At 30.4% G+C, this 11,430-nt stretch overlaps 2 protein-coding genes across 5 annotated transcripts; one reads left to right on the forward strand and one right to left on the reverse strand.

Annotated features, from left to right (window-relative positions):
- The first annotated feature begins 573 nt into the window (after nt 1–573).
- Nucleotides 574–4,688, forward strand: LOC107891784 (putative nuclear RNA export factor SDE5). Of its 4 annotated transcripts, none has more exons than XM_016816688.2 (12): nt 574–949; nt 1,535–2,222; nt 2,337–2,362; nt 2,653–2,763; nt 2,875–2,918; nt 3,006–3,247; nt 3,364–3,446; nt 3,541–3,597; nt 3,910–3,977; nt 4,077–4,183; nt 4,259–4,329; nt 4,403–4,688. In XM_016816688.2, exons 2-12 carry the CDS (start codon nt 1,538–1,540, stop codon nt 4,517–4,519), a joined length of 1,611 nt encoding a protein of 536 aa, XP_016672177.1. In that variant the 5' UTR covers nt 574–949; nt 1,535–1,537; the 3' UTR covers nt 4,520–4,688. The 4 variants fall into 4 exon arrangements, with proteins under 4 accessions (XP_016672177.1, XP_016672178.1, XP_016672179.1 ...); XM_016816689.2 differs by having other exon boundaries at nt 628–946; XM_016816690.2 differs by lacking the exon at nt 3,910–3,977 and having other exon boundaries at nt 628–949; nt 4,403–4,474.
- A 544-nt stretch (nt 4,689–5,232) lies between these two features.
- LOC107891785 (heat stress transcription factor B-2a) lies at nt 5,233–9,012 on the reverse strand. Its single transcript, XM_016816691.2, has 2 exons — nt 8,598–9,012; nt 5,233–6,085 (listed from the first exon to the last, which is right to left on the reverse strand). The coding sequence occupies exons 1-2, from the start codon at nt 8,865–8,867 to the stop codon at nt 5,786–5,788; spliced, it is 570 nt and encodes a 189-aa protein (XP_016672180.1). The 5' UTR covers nt 8,868–9,012; the 3' UTR covers nt 5,233–5,785.
- Between the last annotated feature and the right edge of the window lie 2,418 nt (nt 9,013–11,430).

The following is an 11,430-nucleotide window of genomic DNA, read 5'->3' on the forward strand; positions in this document are numbered from 1 at the left end:
TTTTATCTTTATATTTTAATTTCATATCATTTACTCTTTTTAGTCTAAACTATTCACAATTTTCGATAAAACACTAATCGGAAATATCTTTTGTCAGGCGAAATGTTAATGATATCAAACAACTTAATTCAATAAACTTATGCTTTAAGGTATTATTAGAAAATAATTCACATAAACACTTCTATAACAATTTGGACATAAGAAAAATATAATTATTAGGTTCGGTTAATTTAGTTAATTATAGTTTAGCCACAGACTGATTAACCGAATTAGATCGATTTGGTCGATTAATTCGTTTTTAACTGAAGTTTGAACACCCCTACTCAGTAACTCAAGAGAATTTAACAATTTTGTTAAAAATAATCAGTAATTTTATAATAAATAAACTCAGTATTACATTATTGTAAACAACTTTATAAGAAATTATTTATGAAAAAACTATAATGTTATAACAAAATCAGTAATTTTAAGTAACTCATAAAAATTAGAGTATCAAATTATCACATCACACATTAAAGTATAAGGACTAGCATAAATTTTTTGTATAATAGAGGGACCAAAAGCATTAATTATACATCAACTGATCTTAGTGGCTAAAAGAACCTCCATTTTCTGAAAACTTGCAAAGGAAGGAGTGAGTGCTAATAATTTCGATGAAAATGAAACTTTCTGAGCAAAGTTTCGACAACTTATTAAAGGAGGAATTGGGTTGAAAGGAAGATTGAAAAATCAAAACAAATAATCCAAATTACAAACCTATTTTAGTATATAATACCCACATTTGCAAATGAAGTATCAAAGCAAGCTGTGGAGCCAAGTTATTCAGAGCGCCAAAATCCTTTTATTCTCTTTCCCCTTTGCTTGCTTTTTCTTCTTCTTTTTAATTGTTAAGTTCTCTATAAATAATTCACAAGAATTTCAATTAGCTTCCTCCAAAAACCCTTTGGTGGTAAGTTCTTTAAAACTCTCTCTTTTCTTTTCTTTTTTTTTCATCTTGTTGTTAAATAGCGGTTTTGATTTGAATTTTAAAATATTTTCTCTTTTATCTGAAATGAGGGGTTTTTTTTTTCTTTCAATTTCTTATTAGTTGTTAACGAAATATTTAATTCCATGATTTCATGCTTTTTCCTTTTAGTGTAGCCATTAAGATGTTACCATGAAAGAAACAAAGTTACTTCATTTATGCTTCAAAGATGGAATCTTTCTTGCATGCATTTTGCATGATTGTCCTAAAGAAAAGTACAGTGGAACAATCAAAGTTGTGTTGGGTTACGATTAAGATGAACTTGGCATTATATCAATGGCTAACTATTAACTTAAAGAAAAGGGTTATTTGTTTCCTTTTTTTTTATAATTTCTTTTCTATGTTTTGATTTAACTTTTCTGGTGATTTCGGTAATTCATGTTTGTTTCAAATCCATGTTCTTTTCAATAATGTTCTAATGCTGATCATGGATGACAAATTCTTTGTTTAAATATATAAATCTTGTCATTTGTACCCTAAATTGTACATTGAATCCTTTCTTATTTCCAGTAAATGGAGGTTTCTAGCTTAAATGGATTGCAAAATGAGGAGGAGGCATTGAACAGTTTGCTTGATGCTTTCGGATCCCTTTTTTCTCTTAATGACATCGCTTCTGCTTACTGTGAGGCCGGCCGGAATCCGGATTTGGCTGGTTTAATTCTATGTGAAATGCAGGGGATCCCTCCTTTAGTTGCCACCGATCAATCTAACAAAGAGGTGAAAAACAATGAAACTTCGGGATCAAGTTATGTTAAAAGTTCACAAAATAATTCACAAGCAAGTGAGGTTTTTACGGTGGATCAACCGGTTTCAGCCGCTACTGATGAATGTAGTGGCAAGAGGAAAAAGGATGAACCTATGGAATCATCTCGTTGTAATAGTTTTCAACGTTCTTGTCAAGAAAATGGAGGTTTAAGTTCTCTGAAGCAAAAGGCGAGACCGGTTTCAGGAGGCACTGTTTCGAGCATGCTAGGAAAGGGGTATATGAAATCTGTCCCTTTGGCTAATGGCTCGTATCCAGGAACCAAACCTATGAAAGTGGACTCAAAGGAGATGCCAATGTCCTTGTTTTGGGGTGAAGAACTCGAACCCAGTAGTCAGAACGAGGACCGTATGCACAAGGTTATGGAAGATTTTCTTTTCAAGATGCTAGGAGAGGGATTTCGATTGGAAAGGGACATGATTCGAGAAGTTCTCAGTAAACCAACATCTTTCAAATTCATACGAAATCATATATCATTGTTAATTGAATTTTGAGTCAATATTACGTTTGTTTAACTGCTAATCAAGTTTTATTTTTTTAAATATGCAGATAGCTGTGGATACAACATGCAAAAGGTATGGAACCATGGACAATGTCCTCGTTTTAGAGAATCTTAAGTTCGTATTAAACGGATCTGCACTTGCTAAGCTTTGTTAGTGCAATTTATTGTGCATTATTTGGGAAAATGAAGTTTCTATTGTTATTTTATTATTGTTCATTGACCTTTTAATGGCAGTTTACATTGCGGAACATGATAATCCTGAAGGTTTCTTAACGGTTGTGAATGACATTTCTCTATTTACTATGGTACGTTTGAACTTGTTAGAACTGATGAATATTCCTTTTCTCTCTCTTGACTTATAAGAGCATGAAGAAGCTTCTTGACTGGTCAGCCGTGAGTTTGGACAAAGAGAAAAAACCGTCAGCCATGAGTTTGGACAAAGAGAAAAAACCTCTTGGCGAGTCCGGTGAAAAGGTTAGTCTTGTGATTGTGTAAACCGGCTACGAGCTGGTTTTGTTGTTCTTTGTGAGATTAAAATAAATGTGATGACGCTTATCTTTTTCTTTTTCTCTTCTGTTTTTGTAGACTAACGATATACATCTAAGGACCAGTAGACCTTCACAAGAAAAGTACGTCGTATGAATTCTTGTTGAGTTCATATTGTTTGTTCCACATTTTACAACACCTGATGAACCTTCCCATGGTTTACTCTCTAGCATGAACATAGTCTTGAATGCGGATGTAGCAGAAAGACAACAGAAGGACGGAAATGATCTCCAAAAGGAAGTCTTGGCTGCTCTGTTCGGTGCTCCTGAGAGATCCGAGGAATTGCCTAGGAGATCAAAGAGGCCTGCAAGAAGGCCTATTGCATTAGGAGAAATCGTGGAAAGGCCTCTAATTGATGTTACTGCTGAGCCAAAGGTTGATAGAGTTCGCTCACAAGAAGATAAAAAAGACGGTACATTTTCTTGTCCATTTGACTTTGAACTTTCATAACCAAGTAAATTTGCAGTACTTTGGGTTCCTTTTTTTTAAGTGAATTCTAGTATATCTTGTTTCGATGTTTACTTGCAGATGAAGATGAAGAAGATAGTTTCCAGGTTCTTCGAAGAGCCGTGAAGGAATATAGGGGTACAATGAAGGAATACTATAAAGCTGTAAGTCTTGAGTTTTTTAAATGTCAGTCCTTCGTATTTGCACAATGCCACTTTTCTCAAATGTCCGATGCCGTTTATTTATGTTCTTTGTCAGGCTGTTGATGCTTTTGCTAAGGGGGATCAAGATGAAGCAAACAAACTTCTCGAACAGGTAACATATATGCGTGTTCCATAGATACTCTTTGCTTCCAAAAGGATGAGATACAAGTTAAATTGACCTATTTTTCCTGGGAACTTACGGATAAAGTAGATAAAGAGTAGTAAACCGAGTGAAAGGAAGTTTTCCCAATGCTAAGCTTTGGTGTCAGGTGTTCAACTTTGTTAGCAAAGCGTATCTGGCTGCAGGAGCTTTGTTTTTTAATTTAAACTTAAAAATATGAGTTCCGATAGGTATTCAGTTTTAGGCTAATTGGGTGTTAATATATAAGTTAAATGACACCAGTGAAGGACTTTGGTGTGGCAGGGACAATTTTTTCAAGAAAAGGCTCACCAAGCTGATGAAGAATCCAATCAAAAGATTTTTGAAACTCTGTTAGCTTCTTGTTCTTCGACCATGTTTGCAGAAGAAGCCTGTTGGTTCTTTCATTCGCTCTCACTCTCTATTATCGTTTTCCCAATTGTATTTCTCAGGAACACCGAGACAGAAGACGAAATGTTGCTCGAATTGCACAATCATGGCACAAGGGAGGCAATCCAGCTTTTGAAGTGTCACTTATCTTCACTAGCCGGCATCCCATGTAAGTCACCGCTCTCCCGATTTGATTCTACTCTCGAACTAAACTGTTCTACTCACGGTTGTGTTTTACAATCAGCCTTCAAGTACCTAAAGGTCATTATCAATACCGACAAAGAAGACTCCTCAAAAGGCACTTGTAGACGATTGGTAAGACCACCTAAATGAGACGATTTAAACCCTCGGCTTAAATCGAATAGTTTAACCATATTATTCGTTACAGGTGATGAAGCTATTGCAGAAGGAATCAATCAGTTGGAGTGAAGGAGAAACTTCAGGGATAATATTGATTCAATTGGATAATATCAACCCCAAAAGATTGAGTTTTGCTAAAAACTAGCATTGCTTCAATTTGGTATCTCAAAAAACCATTCAACTTTTTTAAATTATGAACTAATATCCATTGTTTTAAAAACTCAGATTTAAAGAGTGAAAGTAAATTTTCAAGTTTTGGCATTGTTGTAAACTCTCTCTCTATATGTATTTGGAAGTACTTTATTGTCATCATATATACATTTGTGTTAAACTAATGTAAAAAAAATGAACGCAAAACTATTATCCTGTTTGAATAATGGGTTTATTATTTTGTGTTTAACATAATTCAGAGTTAATGATTATGTATGTTTGACTTGTATGCTTTATATATTGACAACTAAAGCATCTCAAAGTAGTAAGTTGTAAGTTGGTACATCGAGTGAGTGCTTGTGTTCATGTTTGAAACAATGCCTACTCATCATGTAATCTGAGTTCGAAAGTGAAAATCAGGAGTTTATTGGGAAACTGAAACAAATTTTACAAGTTTCTCAAAGTAACTTGTTATGTTCCAATTGCAAGGTAAGAGATTTCCTTGCGGGGTTTATATGGATTTAGGCTTTCCAACCTTAATAGTTAATTTTTTGGGTATGGTTCTCCAAAGGTTTGTATCAATTGGTATCAGAGTCAGCCATTATGCTTTTCAGTTGCAATCGTACAGCGCAGGTGGTGATGTCAACATTGTAGTGTTTGCCCGGGGCTAGATTAAGCTAGAGCAAAGGCTACCCGCATGGGCGCCGAGGTTGCGGAGCTTGGTGGATTGTTAATGAGACTTGATTCTACATAAGGAAGTAAGAGATTTACTAGTGGGGTTTATATGGATCCTATGGCCTCCAACCTCAATAACTAGCTATTGGGTTCTAGTCCGATTTAGGAAAAGTGCAGATTGATTGCAATTGGTTGCAACTCTTCAATCAATCTTACTAACTGGTGTCCAACTACGTTGATTTGTGTCATTTGTAATATTGGTCTCATTTTGACCATGCTTCCACCCATAAGTTCTCAACAAGATGAACGTTGGATCAGAGTTGGGTTGGACGGGTAAAATCCGTTTCATCCAACCATGACCTAATCCATTCAAATAATTTTTTTTTCTTTTCGGCCTAAATAATTGTTTTTTTATACAATATCAACTTACAAATTGAAGAAAAAGAATTACATCAACAAACCTTGATAATTGGGATCTCAACAAAAAAAACCTTAACAATTTTTTTTCTCAAGCACCGATGAACAAGAACCACCAAATTCACCCATCTACCATTAACGCTAAAGCAACTTCCTTTGGTTGTGAAAATCATTTTGGTCCCATATGTTGAGCAATGCAATCCAACAACTTGATTTCTAGGGCTTTGAATTGAGCTATTTGGGTCTCCAATTCCACTTTTTCTTTCCTTAAATTCTCGTTTTCTTCCATCAATGTTTGTTGATTCCCATTCTTCATCATCATATTATCTTCATCACCACAATTAGACTTCAAAAATGCAGTGGTTGCCTCAGTTTTCTTCCTTGTTATCTCCACTAACATATGCTTATATCCTCTCTTGAATTTCTCATGCTTGAATTCCCATCTTTTTGATGATGTTTTCTTAAAACCCTGTTTCAAAATTCTCGAAACTTTTAACTCAGTTAATTCATACAATCATATTTAAAAAGTGATATTTAGTTAGTTGAAAGTTAAAATTTCAATATCCGCAATCATTTATGAACTTTTGAGTTTAGTTCAATTAATTCTTATAGCGATGGTTAAACCTATTCAAAAAGCAAACTTCTCACTCAAGCTCAAAGGCTCACTTGATATTTGAAAGGTTTGAATAAAAAATATAAAGCCCTCAAAATTTGTTTAAAAAAAAAGCAATTAAGTCCCTACTTTTTTTTTTGCACTCAATTTGGTACTTAAACTTTTAAAGTGTATCAAAAAGCCCCTCAAACTTTTTCAAAAAGAAAAACAATTAAGCCCCTTTGTTTTTTTTGCACTTTAAAGGGTACTTGAACTTTCAAAATATATTAAAAAAGCCATTTTACTGTTAAAGTTAACTGTTAAAGTTGATTGCCTCTAATTTTTTTTAGTTAAAGTCATCATGTGTCATAACCTCGGAGTGACATGTGGCAAAAAAATTATAAAAACTATTAAAAATCATAAAAATTATTAAAATTTAGTAAAAAATATAAAAAATTTAAAATTTATTAAAAATTAGAAAAAAAATGTAAAAACAGTAAAAAAATTAGGGACAATTAACTTTAACGGTCAAATGTTAAAGTTAACGGTAAAAAAACTTTTTTGATACATTTTGAAAGTTTAAATACCCATAAAGTGCAAAAAAAAACTATGATTTAATTGCTTTAAAAAAAAACTTGATGATGTTTTCCACCGTTATACCTAAAAAAAAATTAGGATCTAGAAATGAGTTTAAGGAAAAAAAATCATTTAAAATATTGATCATAGGGCTACAATAGTTAAGGTCCAAAACTGAGCTTAACTTTTTTTTTTAATATATGATGTAATTTATTCAAAATTAAATGTATAATTTTTTTAATACGGATTCACTTATATAAATGTAAAATTAACAAGTTTTTTATATTATTTTATAATTTTTTATTGATATTTTAATAGTTCAAGCATTAAATTTCACGTTCTATTCATGTAGATCATGTATGTTAAATTTGAAGAAAAGAAATTTTTTTAACTATTTATTTTATGTAAAAAATTTCAACTGTTAAATATATATTAATATATATAGAAAAAATTTTAGATAGATATGATAGAGACATTAGATCAATTTGAAATTTAACATGCACAGCAAATACAATTATAGTGATAAATTCAATTATTGGATTATTTGTTAAAATATTAATTATAAATAAATTATAAATAAATCCCTTCTTTACTATTTTTAAATAAAAAATATTAATACTTTAATACAAATATTTAAAATATGATAGGTTAATAAGTTGTTTATATTTAAAAAATATTAAACATATATGATTATTAAATATTAAACAAATAACATAAGAGAGAAATCCACCAACGTCGGTGTAAAAAATTTACATCATTTCATAACTTTTCCTATCATTGGTATTTTAACAATCCAACAATTGAATTTATAAATATAATTGTGATTGCGTGCATATAAAATTTCTAATCAATCTAATATCTTCATCATATCGATCTAAAATTTTGTTTATATTAATATATATTTCACAATTGAATTTTTTTTCACATAAAACAAATAGTTAAAAGAATTATTTTGTGCTAAACTTAACTTGCACGATCTATATGAATGTAACATGATCAATCCTATATTAGTTTTACATTGGTATAAGTAGATTCATTCCCAATAACATATATTAAAAAAATGGTAAACTATAAAAATAGCCACTTTTGTTTACCTCAGATTACATTTTAGTCATTTATGTTTGAAATGTTATGTTTTAGTCACTTACGTTATCGTTTTGTTAGGAAGTGGTCACTCTGCATTTAACTGTTAGGGAGGTAATGGAGCTTAACGGTAGAGTGACCACTTTGTAACAAAACGATAATGTAAGTGACTAAAACGTAACATTTCAAACATAAGTGATTAAAATGTAATATGAGGCAAACAAAAGTGACTATTTTTGGAGTTTACCCTTAAAAAGATTAAAAAATAAAAAAAAACTACCTACTTGGTCACTCAATTTTTAAAGCACATTCATTTTGGTCACCCAAAAACATTATTGTAATTTCGTCACCAAATGATTAGGGTTGGTTGGATACGCCAAATCATGTTTACTTAAAAAAATATTATGTTTAAATAAAATTGAATTAACTAATTACAAATAGGAATAGACTTAACCAAAACTTGAGGTTCATGTCGAATAAAAAGAACTTGATGATATCAAATATAAACCCAAACCAAATCCGATCCGATCGACAATTGGTTGGTATTGAAAATGCAATTTGTTTTCCATATTATCAAAATATGAACTCGTTTGAAATCAAACCACATTTAAATAGGTAGTCAACAATAGCCATAAACATTAATTTTCTGAAACCCAACGCTGTTGAAAGATCAAACGAAGCTTTTAATGCAAAAATAATAATAATAATTGCAGAAAAAAATTAAACTCACATATGTATTAAGTTGGCGAATGAAGCTAGAAAAGTTGTTGTGCTTGAAATATCTGGGCAAAGTTAAATCCGAGAAATCCGTAGGCGACCAAACTATGAATCCGTTTCCTTCATCATTCCATGAAACTATTTTCTTGTATTCTCCTCCTCCTCCTTCTTCAGCTTCTTCTAATAAAGCATAAGTCTTCAACAAAAATGGAGCTGTGCCTTTTGTAACAAGACTCTTGCTCTTGTTATTTTGATAATTAGGATCTTCCAATTCCAATTCCATTTCTTTTTCTTCCCTTTTCGATCTCGGTAATTTGTTTCCCAGAATACATATTCCTTTTATAATTCATGTATTCTTATTAAATTTATTAATTTTGACCCAGACTCAGATTAACCTAAATTCAAAAATGACATCATCCATCCCCATGATCCGAATCTAAAACAAAATAAAAATAAATTGAAACCCAATATTGTGTTTTTTTGGAGTAATTCAGGAGAAAATTATATATATGGGTCATTTAATGAAAATTATTTATCTTAGGCTATAAAATATTAAAAAAACATGCAGAAATTAAATCCTCCCACAAGTTGAGAGAAAAAACAATGGCAGTCAAGTCTGACTATTTCTGGAAGTTTCTTTCTTTTTACGTATAATGTATTTATTTTTCTGCTGTATTCTGAAGAACGATATAATTTTGTCACGTGATTTAATTCTATATAATTTTGACAACATCCATTGAGATGTTTATAATAAATTGAAATCTTGTTTTTTCTTCTTCTTTTTGTCAAGGAATGTTGTAGGTTGAAGTTTAATTATTTTAGGTTTAAATTATAAATTTTGTATAAATATTGAAAAGTACTTAAATATAATATAAGATAGATGTTGGAGTCTCGCTCATTTTTAATTTACATTTTATTCCGATTTAAGTCTTCTCAAATATGCCTTCTGCCCTAATTTATTTTGGTATAGGTCTAGATATTATTCCGATTGTCAATCTTATTGTGCTTTATAAGGATTAATTCTAATTATTGTTATTTAAATGTGTATCATTTGTAATTGCCCATATAAACTAATTCAAAAAGTATATGCATCTTTCGATCACTCAACTTCAAAAAGTTACAAAATATTTCGACAACCGGTATGGTGGATCGACGAGTAGAAGAACATACCAAGTTGATCTGACAGTCAATATTGAAGATTAGAGAAGAAAGTTGTTTAGATTTCGGTCCGCAGATTCTAATGTTCAGAGGTGTTTCATGAAAAAAGATAGAGAACTTTCAATTAATGCAAATAAACCGATAATTACACTCATCAGATTTTTGGACCAAAAATGAATAATATTTCAGGTTGACAAAGTCGTTTCGTGTGGACGCGATTGGGTTATGTCAATTAAATGTGTGATGAAAAGTAAAATTAGTACAAATTTGAGTTATCCATTGAATGTGTGATGAAAGTGGTGCATATAAAAAATAATAATGAAGATTAATTAATTAACCAAACCGACCTATTTTTACGCAGATTATGTCAATTATCGCAGATTTTCTATTTTTACGTGATATAAAAAATAGTCAGATAGATGGGTTTAAACGCAACTTGTAAGCTTATATAAGAACTGCAAGTTCCTAGCCCTTTCTTCCTCTTAACTTTTGACGTCTTGGTTTTTCTCTTTCTTCTGCATCTTTTTTATTTTAGCTTAATACCACTTTTGGTCCTTGCATTATGACTTACTTATTATTTTGGTATTTATACTGTTTTTTATCAGTTTAATATTTGTACTTTCATTCTATAACCCTTTTTACCCTAACCCAAATTTCCTTTAAAAAATTTAAATCAACTAATGCCACACTGCTACATGGGAAAAAATCACTTAAAAATCATAAAAATTAAAAAAACCTCAGAAATTTTAAAACTCAGAAAATTATAAAAAAAATCATTATATATTTTTGGAAATTATAAAAAATTAAATTATAAGCCTGCAAAATATAAAATTGTAAAAAAATAATTTTTTAAGAAAATTTTAGAAAATTATGAAACTTTTTTAGAATTTGATGGTATTTTGTATACATGAAGATGGTAAGCCCCTGAACATGGCGTCAGTATTTGGCTTTAAATGGATGAAAGTGGATTTGTACGGAAATCAAACTGGATTGGCAGCATTGACAGTCATTTCCCATATACCAAGATAGTAAGCTTTTTTCTGTATATAGATCATGAATATATATCCATATTGGCTACACATACAGCTTGCTCTTAACCCTTTCCATCATAATTTGGTATTAAAGTAGATGATCTTCAAAAGTTTGGTTTGAAAAATAAAATTGTTTTTGAAAGTTTTACGAAAAATATGTTTTTTTAAAAAAAAATTTAAGTGTTTATTATTATAAAAAAATTATTAATAAATGTTGAGTAATGTGATAAAATACGTTACACTTTAAAAATGAGATGTAAATTTAAATTTTAGAAATAATATTATTAAGAGGATTAGTCAATCAAAAACTTCGAAAATAAACTTATAATGGGCAAGAGTGGTACAATAAAAATAAAATATAATTATTACCTAATTAATATTTTAGAAATTTATAGTAACATATAAATATATACTCTTTTTGACACAAAAAAGCGTTTAGAAGTACTTATAATCCCTCCGTAGCCTATAAATAGGAGAATAATGCGCTTCAGCGCATTTGAACTTACGTTTTTTTACATTAACAACAACGTTTATACCAATCGAACTCATATAAATACATTTATATTATATATATGTGAAAAATAATTATAAAAATACAGATAAATCTAAAAAGATACAACAAAATATATAGATACGTAGCAATATTAAAAGGAAAAG

This window comes from Gossypium hirsutum, chromosome D09, assembly GCF_007990345.1.
Source record: "Gossypium hirsutum isolate 1008001.06 chromosome D09, Gossypium_hirsutum_v2.1, whole genome shotgun sequence".
Classification (NCBI taxonomy): Eukaryota; Viridiplantae; Streptophyta; class Magnoliopsida; order Malvales; family Malvaceae; genus Gossypium; species Gossypium hirsutum.

Bases quoted from the DNA above. Each gene is read 5' to 3' on its own strand.
- LOC107891784 (XM_016816688.2), top strand. From the start codon at position 1,538: ATGGAGGTTTCTAGCTTAAATGGATTGCAAAATGAGGAGGAGGCATTG. The intron at 2,363-2,652 runs GTATGGAACCAT...TTGACTTATAAG, and splicing joins GTGGATACAACATGCAAAAG to AGCATGAAGAAGCTTCTTGA. The intron at 3,447-3,540 runs GTAAGTCTTGAG...GTTCTTTGTCAG, and splicing joins TGAAGGAATACTATAAAGCT to GCTGTTGATGCTTTTGCTAA.
- LOC107891785 (XM_016816691.2), bottom strand. From the start codon at position 8,867: ATGGAATTGGAATTGGAAGATCCTAATTATCAAAATAACAAGAGCAAG. The intron at 6,086-8,597 runs GTGAGTTTAATT...ATTTTGAAACAG, and splicing joins TTCGCCAACTTAATACATAT to GGTTTTAAGAAAACATCATC.